This window comes from Coptis chinensis, chromosome 4 (genome assembly GCF_015680905.1).
Source record: "Coptis chinensis isolate HL-2020 chromosome 4, ASM1568090v1, whole genome shotgun sequence".
Lineage (NCBI taxonomy): Eukaryota > Viridiplantae > Streptophyta > Magnoliopsida > Ranunculales > Ranunculaceae > Coptis > Coptis chinensis.
In genome coordinates, this window is record NC_141459.1 from 93,568,798 (window position 1) to 93,591,150 (window position 22,353).

At 35.1% G+C, this 22,353-nt stretch overlaps 1 protein-coding gene and 1 long non-coding RNA gene across 2 annotated transcripts; both read left to right on the forward strand.

The window, feature by feature from the left end:
* The first annotated feature begins 11,931 nt into the window (after positions 1-11,931).
* LOC147505759 (uncharacterized) lies at positions 11,932-14,202 on the forward strand. Its single transcript, XR_015193462.1, has 3 exons — positions 11,932-12,187; positions 12,328-12,721; positions 13,161-14,202. It is a non-coding gene; the product is annotated as an uncharacterized LOC147505759 (long non-coding RNA).
* Positions 14,203-14,973: 771 nt separating this feature from the next.
* Positions 14,974-21,607, forward strand: LOC147505760 (quillaic acid 3-O-glycosyltransferase CSL1-like). The gene is made up of 11 exons (XM_086605621.1): positions 14,974-15,570; positions 16,364-16,419; positions 16,826-16,921; positions 17,613-17,741; positions 17,880-18,092; positions 18,187-18,280; positions 18,390-18,590; positions 18,713-19,056; positions 19,178-20,277; positions 20,366-20,640; positions 21,317-21,607. Exons 1-9 carry the CDS (start codon positions 15,015-15,017, stop codon positions 19,718-19,720), a joined length of 2,232 nt encoding a protein of 743 aa, XP_086461747.1. The 5' UTR covers positions 14,974-15,014; the 3' UTR covers positions 19,721-20,277; positions 20,366-20,640; positions 21,317-21,607.
* Positions 21,608-22,353: the final 746 nt, after the last annotated feature.

Below are 22,353 nucleotides of genomic sequence, written 5' to 3' on the forward strand. Positions count from 1 at the left end.
AGCATAATATTTACGAGGGGACGCCGAGTTGATTCTCGCTTCTTCAACCTCTTTTCTTTTCTTCATAAGTTCTTTGAAATTGAAGTCTTCAATTTCTATATCATGTTCATCTTTTATAAACTGTATTGCGTGAAAAGTTGCTGAATCCTCTGCTCTTGCAACAGAATATGTAGTGCTTCCATCAATTTCTTTAACTACGGCGTCTTCATTGTTAAAGAATAAGTCTTTTGGTACCTTTAATGTTACAGTGCTTTGGAATCGTCTGTTCTCTATTTCTGTGTTGTAGACTGGATCTTGTTGAACGTTAAGTCCTGCTTCTAGAATTTCCTTTAGCAATTTTTTTTTACACAAAATGTAATTTTCATACGCCATTATCTGCAATATACATAATAAAATTTATAAATTTTTTATCCAATACTCTTTAATATAACAAAAAAAAAAAAAAAAAAAAAAATCAATATGAAATGAACTCAGAAAAGAATCGTAAATAATGGAGAAGAGGAAGAAAGTAGGCTACCTAGTTTTTCGATATGTGTAGTGCAATTGTTGTTTTTTGTACATATATAGGAGATAAGGCATGATTTCGTAGGAGGCTCAATTACTACGTGATTGGATTTTGGTAGGATTCTAATTTAGTTTTGTATATATATCTTAAATTAGTTTTTTTTTTTCTTTTCAAACTTCTACGTGTAGGAGATAAGGCATGATTTCGTAGGAGGCTCAATTACTACGGGATTGGATTTTCGTAGGATTTTAATTTAGTTTTGTATATATATCTTAAATTAGTTTTTTTTTTCAAACTTCTACATCGTGTACTATTGGGCCTAGGCCCAACAAATTTTATAAGATATATTTTAAGCAGGAATTTGTATCGCAACTTCTATTCAAATTAAGTTACAAAGCACACCCCAAATCAAATTATCCGAAACTTTCACTTAAGCAAGGAGATTGGGGGAGCTGGCAAAGGAGTTGCAAGAGTCAGCCTCCAGGTTCATCTCCAAATCCACAGTTGAAGAACAATCGCTCTGTCAACGTGCCCTCTCCATCAATTCCAACATCCAAAAGCTCTGTTTCTCTATTCCCCAGGGCCAAAAGGTACCACTCTCTCTGTCATCCCATCTCTCATTTTGCATGCCTGGCTGGCAAATAATAATTCTTTTTCTTTTATAATTCTCCCAAAGCTAGCCGAACAACTATTCAGAGCCAAATGCATTTTAAATGACGAGGATGTTGCTTCCTTTCTTCCTAACAAATCTCATGGTACGATATTTCCTCCCCACTCTTCATTTGCTTGCCTTCACTTAATCTTTTACTAATTTAAATTCATGTTAGGAGGGTGGAGTGTTAAGTTGATCGCAATTTTTATAGCCAATTTGGCAGTAATATCAGATGGTTCCACTTTTTTTGGGCTTTATATAAGGATTGGTAAGTCGAATTTGAAACCCAATTCGAATTACCGATTAATATATAGGAATTTAAATCACTCGGTATCACTATGTTGAAATTCCCATATTGCAATAATCAGTTTTCCTCAATTCCTCAAAAACAGTACGTCAAATAATAACTTATAATGCTTGTTAGAGGATATATAAACAAAAGAATTGGCATAATCAATAAATATTAAACTATCGGCTAATTGATCATGACATAGTTCCATTTGCTAGACAAAATTTAAACTAAAATTTAAAATAGCAGTTTCAATAGTGACTAATGTTCATAAATAGTAAGCTTTTATTCATAGTTCTATGCCTGTCACGCTCTGATGGTTTATGTGTTGTTGATATAGAAAACTTGTTCGTTTTCTAGGTTGAATGTCCTTTAAGTTGGTTCTGCTACAGTTGAGTATGTGTCCTTGTTTTCCTCGTTGTTGGCATATTCTTTCTTTTCTACTGCATGTAAAAATAAAAAAATAGTTGCTCTTGGAAATATTCTTGTTCGAAAATTTATCCTGTAGATAGCTATAAAAAAAAAATAATTTATCAATTTTTATTTCTAACATTGATTTGTTAATTTTTAACAATCAGTAAATGTAAAACGTATTGATTTACCTTTTCTAAAATATTGGCTATTGCGTAAACTCATCATAAATTTCTCGAGTTTGATCTTGAATACTCGGTTGACAAATCCTTCATTCCTTGAGGCAATTCCATTTTTTTCAATACATTTTGCAATTTCTTCATCAGCATTGAAATCCATTACAATTTCAGGGGTTTTTGTGATTGTGATAGCGTTGAATTTTTTTTCTCTAACCATTGAGTTGTCAGTAGTATCATCTAAACCTGTGTACATGTCTGCCGTGATTATTGGTAGTCGGTTGTTTGTCTTCATCTGTACAACAAATGTAAAACTTAATTTTTCTGTAAAAGTAAATGCAAATGTAGAGCAAAATAAATATTTTATTAAGTTATGATGAACTATAGATAATTCAAATCGAAAAAAACTAAAGCATTAATTTGATGGATCTAACACTATGTTAATCCTCATCTAATAGAGAATTCATCTCGAAAACAACTAAAAAAATACATTTGATATATTTAATACTACGCTAATTCTCATCCAATTCTGATCAATTATTTGGGATGCTTAGGTAGTCAATTTCCCAATTTGGTCTTCCTATAAGCAATGCTTCATTTATTGACTTCAAATAGGCATTTTCGTTTCTCAAGTTTTCAATATATTGATGAAGTTGTTTTTCTCTAGTCTTTGCTTCATGTAGCTCTTCACGTTTAGTAATGACTTCTTTGTGGTTGACGTCTAAAATCTCAAATTTGTATATCTGCTATAGAAAGCGGATAGCGTTTCCTGCAGCCGCATTTTATGAGTCCACTTTCTTAGCTTGATACGTCCCCGGAAATGATTGGCTTATAGGATAATTAGGATTTTTGAAGATTTCTCTCATTATCGGCAAATCTATTATGACATCTGCCGCGTATTGGTTGTTTTCAATCTTTGATATGTAAACTAGTTCTCCTTAATTTTTTCCTTGATGAGAATTTCCTTCAACATATCTTGAGTGAAATATTGTGTTTGGTTTCATACTCCATGAGCTACATTTTAAAAATTACATTAGTTAATGATTTGGAATGTGATAGTAACGACAACAAAATTTTATGTAGTTTGAACAGGAACAATTACAAATTGTCAATCAATTGGTGACGAAGTGTTTTGGTTTAATGAAGAAGGCAACATTAATAGCCCTAGTCATTTGTCAACAACTTAGGTTTATTTTACACTAACAATGGCAATTTGACATCTTCAAAGCTCAAGGAAATGCATTTTTATCAGTACAGAGAATTTGTTATTATCCAGAAATATCAAGTCTCACCATTTATCGACTTGCACAAAGTTGAACTTGTTCTTTCTTAATTTCCAATTTAGTGGGTTCTTCAACATTTGACTTATGTCAGGGCTTATAGAAATTTGCTAATTTTAGAACATGCACTATTTTAGGCTTTGTTTTATTGAAGGCTCTTTGACTGTTTTGCAGGCTCTGTGGGAGGACACTAAATATGGGTGAAAGTGGGCTATAGTGAGTAGGTGTTACTTCCCTGTGGATGTTCCTGATGTTGTTGGCATACCATGCTCTCTTGAAAACAATAAGGTACAGAAAACTCAAATTTGTTTTGCTTTCAATCTTTGTTGCTTATATTTTTTGTGTGCTTCTTGTTTCTTTGGTTAGTTGGTTGGGTGCTTTTTATTATTTATTATTTTGTATTTTTAGTGATTGCGTTTGAATTTTTTTTTGCAACTAATATGACTTGAGATCATAACACAAAGTGATGTCTACATACAAATTTTTTTGAGGTTGACACAATCTGGGTTAACAGTGGCTCAGTAGGTAGACCACTCTGTCTTTCTGATGTAAATGTCCCACTTCAGAGTCAGAATCTCAACTATCTATGTTCACCACTGTCCATCTCCTTAACAACTCAAAAACTTTATTAACAATCTCTCCCTTCAATGAGTCCCAGACCTTTTCCTCCTGACATTTTATAGAGCTGAAGTTAACATTGAACCATGTCACAAGTCCAACTCTTCTTCTTAGCTATTATTACTATTTGATTGCACATGCCAACTCTCTGTCAGACTCCAACTCTCGAGTCTCGACTATCTTTATCCACCACTCCCTATCTCCTTAACAACCTATTATAAGTACGAACCATCTCTTCCTTCAACACCCAGTCGCAAACCCTTCAACCCTGACATTCTACAATACTAAAGCTAACTAAATGAAGCAGTACACTCACATAACATATTTTTCTTATCTTATAAATTATAACTGATGGTGAACCATGTAATAGGTCCAATTTCTTTTCTTAGTTATTATTATGTGATTTGATCATACATGATAAACTTATTCCTCTTCTCAAGTCCTTACTAATTCCATAAAGCGCAAATGTATCATAATAGAAGTTGATTCCAAAATATAAAGAAAAAATAAATAGAGAAGTTTATAGATTTCTCTCTAATTCTGTAGGCAGTCTACTGAAAGTATCTGAAAGAACACCAACATAGATGCCAGATGCATGGACACAAACTAATCTGTCTATATATACAGGACAAACTGATATTTCATTCTTCTCGGTTTTCATACCTCATTGGAAACAAAAAATTTGAGATTATACTAACCATTTTTTTTTAAAAATGGTTATCAGTTTACTGTTTGAACAGAAATCAAAATACTACTTCATGCTTTTGTATAACAATATGAGAAATCAACAAAATTATTAAATAAGATACTAGATAATAAATAGTTTACCTTATCCATTTTTTTTAACTCTTTGTGAAGCCTTGATTGAATATCCTCTATTGTATGTAATAAAGAAAATAAAAAGAACTCAGTTAGATATGTAAAACTAATGTATTGAATTCAACATGTAAATAAGAAAATAAAAAAAATAAAAAATAAAAAAACTGAAAGTTTACCTTTTTTTTTTATTTGTTTTTTGTGTTAGGCAAATCGTTGGTTTTTATATATATAGGTTTGTTTAGGTTTTCTTATGTCATTAGAAGTTCAATATTGATAGGATTCTTATTTTGTATATATCCATAATGAGTTTTTTTGTTTTGTGTTAGGTAGATGATAACCGTAAAAACAATAAAACACTAATATTAATGTTAACAACACTAATACGTAATCCTACCGTTCTTACGTTTAAATCAATTCTTCTTACTCTCAAAACATAATCATGCAATATAATGAGTAAGGATTCGTCCACTCTTAACTCTCTAGACTTAAATCGAATTCAACTAATCAAACCCAAAAGGAACAATGGTGAGAGTAATGATTTGATGTGAAATTTCTATACTACCATTCCCAACACAAGAACAATAATAACAATAAGACATAATTAAATTAAACTGAAATTAAAACTAATTTAGAACTAAGATTGTGAATAACTAATTATGAATTTAAGACAACTAAATCTAAATAAGAATTTAAGCAATAATCTAAATTGAAATGAAGAACTAATACTTTATTCTAAAAACTAAAATATGATTCTAAACTAACTAATTGAATGAATGTAAAAAAACTAGATCTAGATCTAAAAACTAATCTAGATCTATCTTTTTCTAACCCTAAACTCTATTAACATTAGCTTCCTAACCTAACTACCATTAACAAAGAGTCAAGCTTTTGTTTTTATACTTTCAAATCCAAAAATCGTGCATGGGCTTGGAGCCATATTTTGGGCCGGAAAATCGGGCCCAAAACCCAATTTCTTTAGTCTAAAATGGGCTCTTCAGCTGCAGTTGGCTTCGACAGATGTTTCGTCCACTTCTGCTCCTCTGATTGGGCCAAGGCTTGGACCATTGGAAAGCTCTTTCCGAGCCGGTCGTTTTGACATAAGATACTCCCAATTCCAAGGTCTGAGTCCAAAGATACGGCCTTCGGAAGTTTTGCTGACTTGTGCACTATTTCTGCCCGTGTTGACTTTTCAGCTTTTGACCGGGCTTTACAAAGACTTTGTCTCCTTGAATCTTGGCCTTTATTCACAGAACTCCTTAGCAACCGACCTTTGCTCCTTTATCTCGCTAAAGTGGCACATTTCTGCACATAATGGACTTTGAAGCCTGGAATGCATAAAAACACGTAATCAGTATTAACTCTTACTTATTATTCACATAATTGGTTTAAAAGTACGATTGTTAAGGGGTTAAAATTACAGTTTTAGGCTCTTATCAGTAGATCGTTAGTTTTATATATAGATAGGTTTGTTTACGTTAATAGGATTCTTTGGGTTGAAGAAGTCCTTATGGTGGTTGGAATCCAATTAAGCCAGATTATTTAGGTTTTTATTATTGGGTTTAACCCATTTTAAATAGGGCTAGGAATTAGAGTGTATACCATGCACGACTATATGGTTACATGATTTTGTCAGCAGCTACCATCCTTAACTCTCATATGCGCGTCAGTCCTAATTTGCATTCATAGTTCTAGACTTCTAGTGGGATAGCATTGACAATGAATACTATGGTCATCTACCAATCAAAAAAAAAAAAAAAAAAAACAAATTGTTTCCAAGTCACAACAGATTTACTCTTTACTAAAAAAGAGTCGAGAAGTGTCGGAGGCTTAGAAATAGCACTGGAGATTAAGTTGTAGAGATGTACTAATAAGTACCTCGTAGCATGCGAGGCGAGGGAAGGGCAACAACAATGGCATCACAGAAGCAAAGGCCCCAATGAATGTACTGGCTGCTACGTGTACCAGATGAAGTACACCTTCAGTAGAAGTCACATCCTATAGAATAACTATCTGAGCCAGTGCAATCCGCTTAGCTATATCGTGTGTGGACTCAGGCAGTACGATAACAAATGTGCTCAATGTCACTGCAATGACAATAGTAACAACGGAGAACCTTACAGGTCCAAGCACCCACTGAGTGAACATAGCAGGAAGAACCCCTTGGATAGTACCGTAGACGACATTCCAACAACCGCACAAAACGTCACCAAGAGTTGCTTCGGATACAATCACGGATTACAGTAACATATGATAGAGCTAGGAATGCTAACATGTGCTGGAGAGTGAGTGGACCAAATAGGGTAATGCAGCCTACTACGGTGCACGCTAGTCCAGTTCGAAATCCCGAGCCAAGGCGTGACCTCAGTATGGATCGAGTTCGATCACTCATGGTTATTGCTGGCATTGTTTGGCTAGTCCTGAGACTGGTTTCGAGGCTTCTACTGAAGGAAGTTTCAGTAATGGAAGCATGTGATTGTGTTAAATTATTCTTTGATAGCATGTAGTTCTTGAAATAGTACAGAATCATTAGTGTTGCTACCAGCGAAAGCAATTTAAGGTTTGCCCATCTCATCTCTGACAATATCTTCTATCCCATCTTTACGATGTCCAATATAACCATCTGTGTTCGGTTTAACTTTCCATCTCATTGAGCTAGGTCCTGTTCTATATTTGCTTGAATGTTGAACTTTGTGTGTGCAATGAAACTTGGAATAAGGAGTTGAGCTGGCTTCTGGGAAGCTTGACTTCATCCTTTGTTTTGTTACCTCAGTAGACTCTAATAAAAAAATGTTTGTTGTTGCCTGAGAAATTCGGCCTTTCGAGTGGAAAGAACTTGATTTGTACTATGTATGGGGGTGTAATGGTGTTCCAAAGCAAAAGAATTGCAGTTGTTATTGTTGTTATTTTTTTTCCCTAGATGATTCGTTTCACAGAATCTGCATTTTTTTTTTGTTGAAATCGTGTTTCTATTAATTTGTGCTACTTTGAAGTAATGTGATACCTTTAAGTTGAAAAACTGAAATTCTTCGATAATTGACTGATCATGGAAGTAGAATAGGTGCGTGGATTTAAAACGTTGGATAAAAGAGTTTGAAGATGTTGTTGTGAGTGAATATCTTTAAACCTGGCCAAGCCTTAAAGGAGTTTGGTGGAGAAATTTCAGCGAAGAAACAAAAGATTAGGTGGTGGCGGTGACAGTAACAATGTAATGGTGATGGAAGTGCAGGATTAGGGAGAGGAAACAGAGCTTCACAGTGTGGTTGGTAACTTGGTATCGAGGTGTGAGGAACAAAAAGGGAAGGTTAAATTTTGGCTATTGGTCAGTGATATCCCTTGGGCTTATTCCTGACTCCACCTTAAGCAGTGGAAAATAGTCAATGTTTTCTTCAAGATTTTTTTTTTTTTAATGCTAAATAGAACCTTGACAGCGCAAAAGCAGTAGTGAAGTCACTTGATGTTTCACGCTTACCTTATAGCCTGCAAACTAAAGAGTATCATAAGACAATGGATTGATGATGTGGCTAATGGAAAATGAAGCATAATAGCGACAAAGATAGGTAGAATTATTAAAAAACCTCAACTGAAAAAAATAGTTCAACGAAATAATTACTTAAAGCAACAAAACAATAACTTTCCTAATTCTAAAAACCACTATTTGTTTTGCCATTCCCTCTTCATAATTGCCTTTAGATACTCAATCTCTTCTTTCAGACTGTTAATTTCTTCTTCCTAAATTTGTATCCACTGATTTCTAAGCGTGTTGTTTTTTTTTTTTTTTTTTTTTTTTTTTTTTTTTTTTCTGCAATCTCAAGTTTGTTGCAAATTTCTTCTATTTGTTCGTAGTTATAGTCAACTACTTCGAAGCCTATCTCACTGCGCATAAAATCAATTGCTTTCTTTGATGCTGAATTTTCTGAATCTTCTAGACTTGTTGTTGAATTTCCTTCGAATTGGTGATTGTCTTTGATGTTAAACATTCGGATTGGAACGTCAATTGATATTTGACATCTGTATTGATTTTCTCCCTATATTTCGTTGTGAAATTCTGGATCGTCCATCTTTAATATTTTGGTGCAGTACATCAGCATATCTTTGAAGTTTTGAGTGATAAGTTTTCGAAATTGATTTCGCTGCATAATTTCATAGACCAATTTATAGTTAGATAAAAACTTAAAAATTAAAATTAACCAAACAAATATGAATTTTGAATTTGTTTACCTTTTTATTGAATCTGTTGAGACTCGAGTATCGTTCTTTATTCTCTTTGATTATGAGTTTGGTATTGTCTAAAATAATACTTTTAATATCTATACTGGATATTCCGCCATTTTCATCAATTCTTCCAACCTAAAGTTTTAGAAGTTCGTCATATATACCTTATATGAAAAATAATATGAAATTTAAAACTTGCCTTTGTTCGTTGTTTGAGATTCATTGATTTCTCAAGAAATTCGATTCTTTTTTGTTGTTCTTTTACGAACTTTTGGCTTTCTTTCAACTTCTCCAAGTTGTAGTCACCAACTTCGAAAAGATACACTTTACTTTTGAATCTAATTACGGTTCTTGCTGCACTGTTTTCAGACTCTTCGAGTGATCGTGATGGTTCTCCTCTAATATTTGTAATACCGACTACATCGTTGCTCACCTGAACACTTGCATTAAACCTTCTATTTTTCAAATAATTTTCGAAAATAGGTGGATTCAAATTGAGTTGTCTCATAATATCTTCCAGCATGGGTTTGAATGACACTTTAATTCTTCTTGAATAATGTCCTTCCCTCATCTCCATAGTGATCCTTTTCTGTTTTTCACATAAGATAACCAAAAAAAAATGTTGTGTTCAAATAGTAGTAATACACATTAGGAAAAAAATTAATACATACTTATTATTAAATATTATACCTCTTTTGATTCTTGTAGTTCCATATTGACAATCCAATGAAGTTCAATATCTTCTATTGTATGCAATGAAAAAAATGAGAAAAATTCAATTAGATATGTAATATTTGGTTCAACATGTATGTCAGAAAAAATAATTGAAAACCAAAAGTTTACCTGTGTTTTTTATATGCGTTGGGGGTAGGGAGATATGATTGTATGTTTTGTATATATATATAGGTTGCTGGAAAGGAAAGAAAAGGTTTTCTTATTTTATTAGAATTCCAGTATTAGTATGACTCTAATTTTGAACATATCTATAATTTTTTTTTTTTTTTTTTGACAATTAGAAGTTAAAGCATGGTGGGACTCTTCCTTGTAGTCATCTATACTGATAGTAGAATTCTCCATATGCAAGCGCAGATTGGTGATAACATATGGTTATGGCGTGTGTTTTATCATTCAAAGCCCAAAAGGCATATAAGGAGCTCATTGAGTACTCCCCGAAAGTGTCAACCATATCTGACTAAAAGGCAAACCATTTTGCCATTTCTTTGGAAATTTGGGGTGAATAAGAAGCCACAATTGAAGTATATAAATCAACATATAAATAAAAATCTGTAAATAATTTAAAATTTGTATAGTGATTGAATAGTTTTTTATGTATGTGTGTTATGCTACTCTAATGGTGAAACTAAGATGTTTGATAATTATTAGACATTTGATTATCATATATAGGATTCCCCATAACCAATGTGTATAATGACATCAATGTTTTAAACCTTGTTGAAGGAATATGAACTGGGAGTGTTAAAAGAACAATCTTTGATAGTAAGAAGTTTGTATATGGTGTGCCGATAGGCACAGGGTGGAGTGGAGTAGAGTTGTAGAGAGGAGTTGTAGGTCCAATTTTTGGAATGCAAGTGCGTGCTGAATCTAAACGCTATGGTATAGTTATTGTGTTGAGGTTTGGAGGTAACTTCCATGGGACTGTATGTTGCTTATAACCACAGGGAAAAAACAATCATTGGACAACCATGATTTTGAAGCATGTGAAATGAATATCGAAGCTTCTCATATCTCGCGCTTTATTAATCCGACACAGATGGAACACTGTATGGTTATGAGCTTAGCTCTCCTGCTCAATAAATGTTTGTTATCTTGTTTATGCAACTAAGAGCATCTTTTGTTGTGATCTGTAGGCATAGGTCCTGGGACACTTGTTGGTTATGCAGCATTCCACTTGTTTCGTATACATGTTGTGTGAGTAGTAGTTCCAAAAGCAGGATCAGTTATAGGCGTCTAGGTACGTGGTAGATGAGATAGGCTCTCGTTTTGAAATTGAGAGACATACCATGTATCTAACAGTGTGATCCTCATTTAGACTTAAACATGAGTTCACTTAAAAACTCTGTTTGGTGCTCGACACCCATGGATGGAGGATGTTAGTATCTTGTGAGTGGGATTGCTTTCTCAAATATGTTTCTCTTAATGATACTGCTCTAGGATATTGTCAACATCCCATAAATGGAGGATGATTCTTGGACTGGACTATGTTAGTTTAGGGGATCCCTAGATTAGTAATAAACATGTTACTTCCATTTGAAACCATTTGTTATTACACAATTGGTCTCGCAATTTTAACTGATATGGTATTATGATTCTGCTTAGCACTGGTGGAAACAATGGCGGTGGATATGTAGCTTCAAATATGTTGTTATTTGCTTACATGGAGGGCTCTTGTTTTTATATGCCCTGATAAACAGTCTTCCCATCGCCTAGTTAGCCTTTTTCGGACAGCTTGCTACTTTATGGAATGTTGCAGGTAGACTTCTTTATTCTGTTTTATTGAATCAATATCATTCCAAGAATTGGTGTTTGAGGCATACTTTCTCTCTGACCTTTACCTTTGTTGGCATTTCTAGGTGTTCTTGTGCTTATGGTACTAATTCCTACCGTAGCTACTGAGAAGACCACTGCCGATTTTGTTTTTACTCGCTTCAACATGGATAATGGTGGTGGAATCCACAGTAGTTTTTACATATTTATTCTTGGCCTCTTAATGAGCCAATATACGCTTACATGGTATGATGCATCCGCACATATGGTAAGTTATGTTTCATACCTCCATGTCTATTCCATTAATCAAACATATAGACCTGTAACACTTCATGTAAACGGTCACTATCAATAATTAACTTTTACTCTATGCTTTAGAAAGTTATTTTTTTTAGTCAAAAAATTCAGCCATGTGTCGTGATTTTAATTGACGGAGCCAGGAATGAGTTTGGGGGGCAAGTGTATATACAACTACACACAAATATATAGCATAGCATAGGAGTTTTTTCCGTAGTACTAACATTTTCATTTGACTGGTCTGGTTACTTGTTTGCCTAAAGTTAGACAATAGCTAATGGTTTGCATTTATTCTTGGACCTCTTCTATAAGACAGAGGAAACCAAGAATGCAGATCGGAGTGAACCAAAAGGAATAATAAATACCATTGGGATATCTATCATCGTTGGTTTGGGTTACGTTGTCGGTATCACGTTTGCTAAGGTAATCAACTTAATTTATTCTGTATAAGTCAGCAATAGTAATAGAAAATACATAATGTTTAAAATTGATTAAAAAAATAATCATGAGAATATATATGTCTTCCAATGTCTTCCGCTTTGACATTATTATCTCCTTTTCAGGTGTAGATGTCAGGGGCTGTATCCATTTCAGAATACTACTCCAATGGTAACTTGTGCTATAATTATGACTGAAGGAGACTCTGCTGGCCCAAGTAGAATAATTTTGGTCCATAGCTTGGGTGAAATAAAAAAAGTTTGGAAAACCTTACCTCAGCCAGTCAGGAGCTTTCCTTGGCTAGAAGCACCGGTGAACTTCCTTGAACTCATACTTGGCCTTGTCTATGCTGTTGCCAAATACTTGTCTGTGCTGTTACTTTCACTTACCTCATTGAGTGAGTTGTCATACTGTGCACATGAAAGGAAAATGCGACTTGTACCCATTCCCCTGCTTATTGGGATCGTCATCACTGGGATTTTCAAGGATGCAACCCTAGAACTGTATCCACAACTCAAGGTTTGTGAATGGGAATATATATATATATATATATATATATATATATATATATATATATATATATATATATATATATATATATATATATATATTTGGTTGGTAGCTGCTAGGGTAAATCTCTTACCATTTGGTGATCGAACCTAGGATATCTAATATTAAATCATTTCAATAAATTTGAGGCATCGTTACGTGTAAATTGTTCCGGGATCATTCACCATACTAAAATGAACTATTAAAAAAGTTGGTTTCGTTACCTTACTGGCTTACTAGTTTGGTTAGGAGGAAACTAACCTATTGTTCCACCACTACTTGTCAGTAAAAGCCTACAGCCACTTGTCCCAATTTTTAATTAAAAAAGGTGTAGATGGAATTTGTGCATTTCATTTATTTATAATATTGCGATAAACTCACAGTTTACTTTGCATTATGTGATGTTCAGGAAGGAGAGTTCCCTTGGCATCTGGTTTTTGTTGCATTTTTCCTCATATTGGTCAAACTCCCAGGTCCGTATTACCCGTAATGGGGGCGGATATTTATCCCACATTTTGCAAATGGTGGAGTGATGAGGGCCTAATGGTCTACTATTATGTGGTATAAAAAGCCCCATGTCGCACCAGAAACAAACTTGCCGCGGACTTCAACACCTGATCATCAGTGTTAGTGAACACTGATAACGCTGTCTGTTAGGCTCGTGAAAGCATTGCTCTGTCCCAGTGCGTGTATTCTGTTTTGCAACAAGGTGTAAGCTTCGTCAGAGTTGTAGTTTATGGAGGTACGGTGGTATTTAATGTTGTTTAAACTATAGAGTTAGGAAAAAAATTCATTTCTGTACTGATTTTTGCGAGAGTTTTTTGCTGAACATAGTTTAAGTAGGAAAAATATTAGCCCATGTGTTGTTTCTTAATTTGGATTTTTTGTATATCAGACGTTGTTTCCTAAAGAATGGTGTTTGTTGAGCTATTTTATGGTTGTTCTGTAGAACTTGGGCTGTTTAGTAAAGGAAGAAAGTTCATCTTTGTTCTGAATTTGAGCTCTATAGGGAAGGAAAGTTCTAGTCTCTTGTTGTTGGATTGGGTATGTGAGTTTTGTGTAGAAAAAAATATGAGGGGAATTGTTGACTGGTTGTTTAAAGTTTTGAATATGAGCTGTATGGAGAAGATTGATGATTCATTTCTATGGTTTTCCTTAAAATTGGTTTTTTGTGTTTTGTATGAAAGAAGATATAAGGAAAGAATAATGTATTTTAGGGGGGAAAAGTAAGGTCCAGAGAAGAAACAAAGCACATTTTGAGAAAGCAATGAAATATATATAGCTAACCCGAAATCTTTATATGTTCTTTTTTATTGATTCTATGTTGTTTGGATTTCTCTTTGACTTTTTGTACATTTCTTGTAGTGTAAGAAATAGAAGCCAGTTTTAATAGATGAAAAGTTCTAATAAAAAAATTGATGTAGGAAATCTATTTATATCACCTTATATTTTTTAATCTCAGATTTGGCCTTTGGTCGACAAAGATTGATACACAGATTCAGGAATAGATTTGCAAAACCTGCATTTCTTGTTGAACTTGTTGACTGGTCTGTTTCGTTGGGATTCTAGACCTTGTTGGATGAAGCAACAATTTAGACAGTGAAAGGCAGTGCCTCTTACTCTTTGAAGCAGGTGGAACTGTTAACTTGTTAAGCTATCAGAAAAGGATAAGTATATGGATTTCCCTTCATAAGAGGAAGATGCAACACGTTTGATTTTCATGCCACCAGGCTCCAGTGCAAAAGTTAGGAGATTCAAAGATGACACTATCACCTAAGTTTAGAGTTGCTTCAATCCAATCATCATCCATTTTACAACTGAGTATTGAATGCCAATTAATAGCTGCCTTCAACCATAAGACTTCACAGAACATATGCGCCACAATTTCATCATTGGACTTTGTAGTGTTCACAGAAGTTCTCGTATTACACTTTGATCTCTTCATATTTGTATTTTAAGAATTTGGTTTAGTAGTTTTTAGGAGTTTTATTTTATTAGGATTTGTTTTAAGAGATTGTTTGTACGTGTGTTTTGATATTTGAGGAAGACCAAATAAATAAAGAATAAAAGAAGGAGAAAATAGCAAATCTAGGGTGGTCAAACTAATTTATAAAGTTGCCTTTTTTTATGAGTGTATGAAAATGCACGGTTTGGAAAATAAAGACATAAGATGAGGAGAGAGGTAAGTTGCGAGCTTTTATATATAGATAGATAGATATAGATATCTCTTCATCAATTTAACACAAGAAAAAACCAAAAAGAGATGGACGCAAAGCACCCACTCCATGTTTCTCAAGTCCATCACCCTAGTGCAACTATCAACAAAATCCAAGCTCTTGTTTTCTCCATATCACTACTACTTCTGTTATACTACCGTTTCTCAACTCTGTTTGTAAACAAAAATAGAGAAATACCAACTTTCCCCTGGCTTCTTGTTGCAGTCTCTGAGCTGGCAAACTCACTATATTACATATCTAGTAAAGCTTATAGATGGAAACCAGTTTCACGAACGGTTTTTCCAAAAAGACTTCCTAGTGATGAAAAGTTACCTTCTATTGATGTATTTATATGCACATGTGATCCTAACAAGGAACCAACGTTACAAGTCATGAACACAGTAATATCAGCTATGTGCTTAGATTACCCTACAGATAAGTTATCTCTGTATCTTTCTGATGATGCAGGTGCTCCAATTACTTTATATGGTACACGAGAAGCATACAAGTTTGCGATGAAATGGATTCCATTTTGCAAAAAATATGGTATCAAAACAAGTGCTCCAGAAGCTTATTTTTCTAAATTGCAATTGATTGATGGTGAAGAATGTTGGAATCTTCATGTGTATTTCAAATACTTGTGTGTTGTTTAGTCCCACATTGGTGAACCACCACTAGGTAGTGAGGTATTTGAGGTGAACCTCTAACATAAGGGCGTGCCCTTAGGGTACAAAAGCTTTTGTGTTAGGAGGGAGGACTCACCCAAAGCCACACGCGCGCGCCCGCCCGCCCGCCCCGCACCGAGTCGTGTCGTGGGCTGGGGCTGGTTGTCTAGTGGGTAGTGGTTTACCTATTCCCTAAACCGGGTAACCGAGTTCTACTTTGGTTTTGTGAAACCGACTTTCCTTCTCCCCCATCTGTAAACGGATCACACCTCTATATAAACAACTGCTTTGTGTCTATAGGGGATCATATCTGAGGCGAGAGAGATAGAACTTCGAGTAGAGAGAGCCGAAATCGTCCCGCTTCTCATCTCCCATTAACCCAAATATTTCAACCCTTTTTCAAAAGAGAGAGAAGCGAAGTCGTGATACACCCTTCTCTTACCTACACAAAACAGATAAGTCTTTATTGCTTCAATCTTCTTCTCTTCTCTTCTTCTGTCGGCCGCCCGGAGAGTTATATATATTCTTTGTTCTAGAGGGTAGTCTATTCTAGTGCAAAGTTAGACTGGCTGTTAACCATTGAATCGCGTGAGGAAGGCATGCCAACTGTTGCCTTTCTGCACCATTGGAAGGGGCGAAATCTTTCCTTAAGGACAGCCTAATCCGCGCCTTGGTTATTACCTGTTATTCTGTCCTTGTCTTCTATAAGTTTCTTTTATCTACATACAACAAAGAACAACCTCAGTTGAGCACTGACAAATTCTTAAACAATCTAAAGGAGATTAAGGTCTGTTCGTTACTAGGTGTACTTGGCCTGTCTATCTAGTCTCTCACACCTTAAAAATTGTTAGGAGAATTGATTATTGTGCTCGTTTTTGTACCATACCTAACTACCCTAGCTAGTGTGTAGCAGAATTAAAATGTTAAATATGTGACGTTGTAATTTGTAACTTTGCGACCTCAGGGAAAAATTGTGCAGTTCACTTAGGACCATGCATGATTACTTGTTTTTTCCTAGGGTCATATTGATACAATTTGAAACTTAATCTCTACTCTTATGTTGATCCACTGAAGTTTTTTGTCAAGTATGTCTGTAAGAAGTTAATCTCTGCTATTATCAATTTATCATAGGAGAAATTTTATCATTATGCAAAATTCTGTTATCAAAACTTTTTTTTCCATTCATTGTGCAGTCAAACTATGAATTGTTTAAGAAGTGCTTGGAGAAAGCAAGGGAGAGTGAAGAAATGCGTTTATCTTCTAGCAGAGATCGCCTCCCTCTCATTGAGGTATGTCGTCCATGCAATTGAAGCAATAATAAATTATATTTTCGGTAATCAGATCTCTGTTACACTTGAATACTTCATCCACATGTGGATATCGAACCATAATGTAATAATTGATGATCTTGACCCCGACAGCAAATATGTTTTGGGAGTGTAGTAGTGTACTTGGTTTCTGGATTTCGTAATGTGAATTTTTTTTCGGGACCTACCCTTAACTTTAATTAGGATCTGAGTGTATCATATTGTGAAACATGCGGGGTAATAAGCCTAGCCGCCTGGGTACACCTGACCCTCTCCAGAACCCGCACGAACGGAGTCTCCTACACTTGGGCTAGCACATTTTGTATGGAATTATGGACTACACAAGATGGATGAGTGGAAACCCCTCCATCCCACCATCGAAACTGTAGGGTACATCGTATATGTGATTAAGTATGTGTTCCTAGATAAGTTGGTAACTATTGCTACAGGAGACGTCATTGTCTTTGCCGAGGATTGTATTGGTTTTGTGGAACAACTAGAGTCATGAATTTATGATGAAGAGATTCTCCATCTATCAAATTCAAAATCAAGGGACGCATATTTTTACAATTTTGTGATTCATCAGAGTGACTTTCTGAGATTCTGAAATGTAACATATAATACAGAGTAAAGTAATTAACTGAACTTAATGTAATAATGTTGATAATTGCAGGTAATGCGTCATAATGAAACAGAGGAATTCATCGAAAACAAGGTTAATATTCCTCGCCTTGTCTATGTTTCGCGTGAGAAAAGATCAACACATCACCACAATTTCAAAGCTGGAGCTATCAATGTCCTTGTATGTAGTACTATAGCACTCTCTTCTGTCACACACAAAAAAAAACATATCTAAAAGCCTTTCAATGGATGGCATTGTGTTACCACAAGGTTCTAAAACTCGTGTATATTCAAACACTAAGATTTCCATTTTTTCCAGCTTCGAGTATCTGGCCTAATAAGCAATGCCCCTTATCTGCTAGTCTTGGATTGTGATATGAACTGCAATGACCCGATGTCAGCTCGACAAGCAATGTGTTTCATCCTTGATCCTATGATTTCTAAAGAACTGGCTTTTGTTCAATTTCCTCAGTACTTTCACAACATCAGTGAAAATGATATCTACAACAGCCAAATGAGAACATTCTTCAAGGTATATTTAAAACGAAGTCTTAATATGATTTATGACTACTGCACCAATGTTAATAAGTAACATTATAAAAGCAATTTGCTTGGTTTCATTTCAGGTATGTTGCTACGGTTTGGATGGCCTAATGGGGCCATTTCTGTGTGGCACTGGCTTTTTTCTTAAAAGGGAGGCATTATATAAAAATTCTGTATAAGAAGGTAATTTTGCGAAAAATGAAAAGTTTTTTTTCTTAATGTAATGAGCATGTAACAAGCAGTGAGCAGAGTAGTTGTCCTAATTTTTTTTAAATCTGTTCTATAGATATAAATCTCTTACAAGCGAAAAAGTGGTTAGCCAAAAAATATTTTGGCACTTCCAATGAACTCATAGCATCGATAAGCGGAGACAGTAGGCATCACAATATCATTGAAAATGAAGATGCATCAAACAAACTGTTGGACGAGGCTAGAATTGTGGCTTCTGGTACTTACGAACAACACACACAATGGGGTCGACAGGCAAGTCCCATACTCCCATAACAAACCATATATCTATGGTACTTCTTCCATATTTGAAACAAGGGAACAAATTAACTAACATTATTTAATTTTTAGACTTATTTTTTTCTTTCAATAAACAGATAGGTTTTCGGTACCATTCTTTAGTAGAAGATGTCCTCACAGGGATGCTCTTGCATACAAAAGGGTGGACGTCTGTCTATTATGATCCTCCACAACCCGCGTTTTTGGGTACTGGCACTACAAATTTGAATGACACTTTGGTTCAGAACACAAGATGGAACTCTGGTTTGCTACAAGTCAGTGTGTCAAAGTTCTGCCCTCTCACTTATCAGCCATCTAAAATGTCCATTCTTCAGACATTGGCCTACTCATGCCTCGCGTTTCAGGCCCTAACTTCTTTCTCTGTGCTGTGTCTTTCTATCGTTCCTCAACTATGTCTCTTGAAAGGCATCACCCTGTACCCGAAGGTAAACACATACATGCTACATTCGTTTATGTATTAGGAAGGAATGTTCCGTTGTATGCAATTTTATAATTCAATAACAAAGTATACTAGGTCTTTGATATAAAATGGACTTTGTGCCACAGGTTTCAGATCCTTGGTTTGCAATCTTCGCCATTGTTTATATGTCTTACACAATACAACATTTTGTGGAGGTTTTATGTACTGGTGGATCTTTCAAGCTGTTTTGGAACGGACAGAGAACCTCGTTCACGGTATCAGCAATACCATACTTGTTTGCGTGTGTGGATTTTTTTTTGAAGTGCATTGGTATGAAGGATATAGATTTCAGGCCAACAAATAAATCTTCGATGGAAGACGAAATAAAGAAGTACCATAATGGGATTTTTGATTTTGAAACAGATATCAAGTTCGTACTCATCTTTACTACAATTGCCACTCTGAATGTAGCATCTTTCTTAGTTGGATTAAAAAGGGCTATAACGGAGACAAGTTACAATAAATTGTTTGGACAGATATCCCTCTCATTTGCCATAGTAGCTGTCTATTACCCAGTGCTCGAGGCCATGGCATTGCGGAAGGACAAGGGAAGCATTTCAACTCATGTGACAGTCTTAACTATGGGGTTTCTGATGGTTCTATATCATATGTTCAATCTTTTACTATGAACAGATAATTGTACTATGGTTATTGCGCCATAATTTAATATATAGTATAATTTGGAACAAATGTTTCATTACTTCTTCTGATTAACACTCAATGTGGTAATTGATGATGTAGGACTAGCTGGTCTCTCATTAAAGTGAACAAAAGATGGACCGATTAAATGGATCTTCTGAGTCTCAGTAGCAAGATCTCTGATATACTTGGGAATATTTTGGATCTTGACTCAATGAGTGTGAATTTTAGCTTTAGAGATAGTGTATATTTACGATCCATGGTTTTATAGTCACGGCCTAGTCGTACGAGCCTATGAATTATTGTCTGCCGCCTAATCATTGACCCCTTGATATAATGATGAACACATTTGCATGTTGCAACTTGCAACAATTGTTCATAAATGTTGTAAAATGCTTGTGCTATTCCCAGCCCAAGTATAGGGCTTTTCTGGATTGGGTCCAGTAATGCAATGCCAGACCTAAGGATTATTTTTCCTGGACCATTTTGGAAAATACCACTGGCGGACTTTGATGAACAACTCTCCCTGCGCCTTTCTTTTTTCATAGTACGTCTTCGTTTCTTCTTAATTTGTTTTTATTTGTTTTCTAGACTTTACATAATTTTTATGTGTTTCTACTGGTTCCATTTTGTAGGTTAGAACCAGGGGAATAATTTTCCAATCATGGATACGAAGGACTCAAACGATATGTTAAAAGGAGTTGACTGGAAAACAGTAGGTAATGCCGGTTATGAGTCCAGTGTTGGGCCGGTTATGAAGAAGCGGCTTCCAAAGAAAATAAGACAAGTGCCTGACTACTATTTCCTCCCCCGAAGATCCATACCGTCTGCAATTGCTCTTTATGGGACTATTATTGCTGCTGGAATGCTGGAATGCTCATTGAGGTCTGGATAAACACAAAAATCAAAGGTGCGTTTCAGTTTGAATGGCATTTTTGTATAAGGCTTTAATTAGTATCGTTTACTGAGTTACTGTAGAAACCTTAGTTAACAATGGCCTTATGGCCACCCGAGAATCCGAGATAGATCATTGAAACTGCAAGGACAAAAGTTTTAGTCTGAATTCTCAAGTAGGATCAATAAGTATGTACCCTGGCTTGGATAGTAACGCCTGGCCTTCTGGTGCACAGAAACATAAGTGATAAGGCATCTATCCAGGGTAGTGCTTTTCAGAGATAACTAGCAGTCTAGAATTTTGTGGCTCTTTGGACGTTGTAAGTTTCTTGGATTCTATTCAAATCTGCAACCAACAACATGCTTTTTGAAACTCTCAAATAGAGTTGAGAGACAAAATGTTTATACTTCATTGGACAAGATGTTTATACTTCACTGGTATGTAAATATTTTGATGCAAGTAGTAAAACTGAAATAGGATGTATATGGCTACAAGTCCTGACAGATGACTGTTGATACCACACTCTGTATGTGTAAACTAATTAATATAGCGGTTAACCTGAGTTGTATTCTTATCAACAATGCTTCTTTATTAATTAAGTTCTAGACTTGTAGTCTGTATGTAGAGTTTTGTATCTGCGGTCTGAACTCTGAAGCATAGAAAATAACCAAATCTCTCCTGACATATGCAGAGGATGGAGGTATCATCTGGGAGTTTGACAAGTAAATCTTTAGTTGATTCAATGAACTTTCTGGGGCCTTCGTGATGTTTAACTTTTTGTTAAAAGTACAAGAATGGAGGTCTTGAATTCATTATTAGCTAGAATTTGCATCTGATCCAAGCATTGATGATCCAGACTTCTGGGGCCTTATCCAAATTGAAAATTCATTTCCAGTAATATTCATTATGTTCTCGGTTTATTTCCACAAGAAAGGATTCATTATATTCTATGTTTCTGAAATAAATTCTCTCTTATACATCAGCCATAAGGTTCAGTAAGACACAATTTGAAATTTGTTTGTATTCCATTTGTATTAAATTTGTTTGTAGAGACTTACAGATTAGTCAGTATAATTATGTGAAGTCCTCTGGTAGCGTCTTTGTAGGTATCATGATTTTGGTAACCTCTGGTGTCTAGCCTTGTAATTTTCATGGAAAAAAAACCAGAGTCGAGTAGTGGCGTGTGGTTAACAAAGACCATAGAACGGCCCTGCTAAACCTTGTGAAGCATTATGCAGATTTTCAGGAACTTTGCTATAGTTATTCTGTATTGCAGAGAATTCTCTTTTATTTATGTAAAGATCGAGCTATATACTTCCAAGAGTTTGGGGATCAGATCTTTTGGGGTGTGTTGTTCAAAAATCAGAAGTTGAGTGATGTTGGAGAATGATGGATGATCTGTGGATTACTTGATATTTGTTAATAAAAAAGTGGAGCTGCTTTTCTGTCGACAAAATCAAAGTCAGTAAGTTAATAAAGGAGGGAGTCAGCCACAAGTTCAATAATGTCTATGTAGAATCGTTCGTCAGCAATTGTAACCTCTTAGCTGCAGTTATGCAGAAGCATTAAGATTTCAATGACATCCTGCTGGCCTGCTCATCCCATGGCCAGTACTATAATGGCACATGTTAGCAAGCAATCGTTAACAGAGGTGTACCGCTTTATTATGCTTAATTCCCTGGGATTGTTTTGCTGGATGCCAGGATCTTTCTTCTACATACTATATTA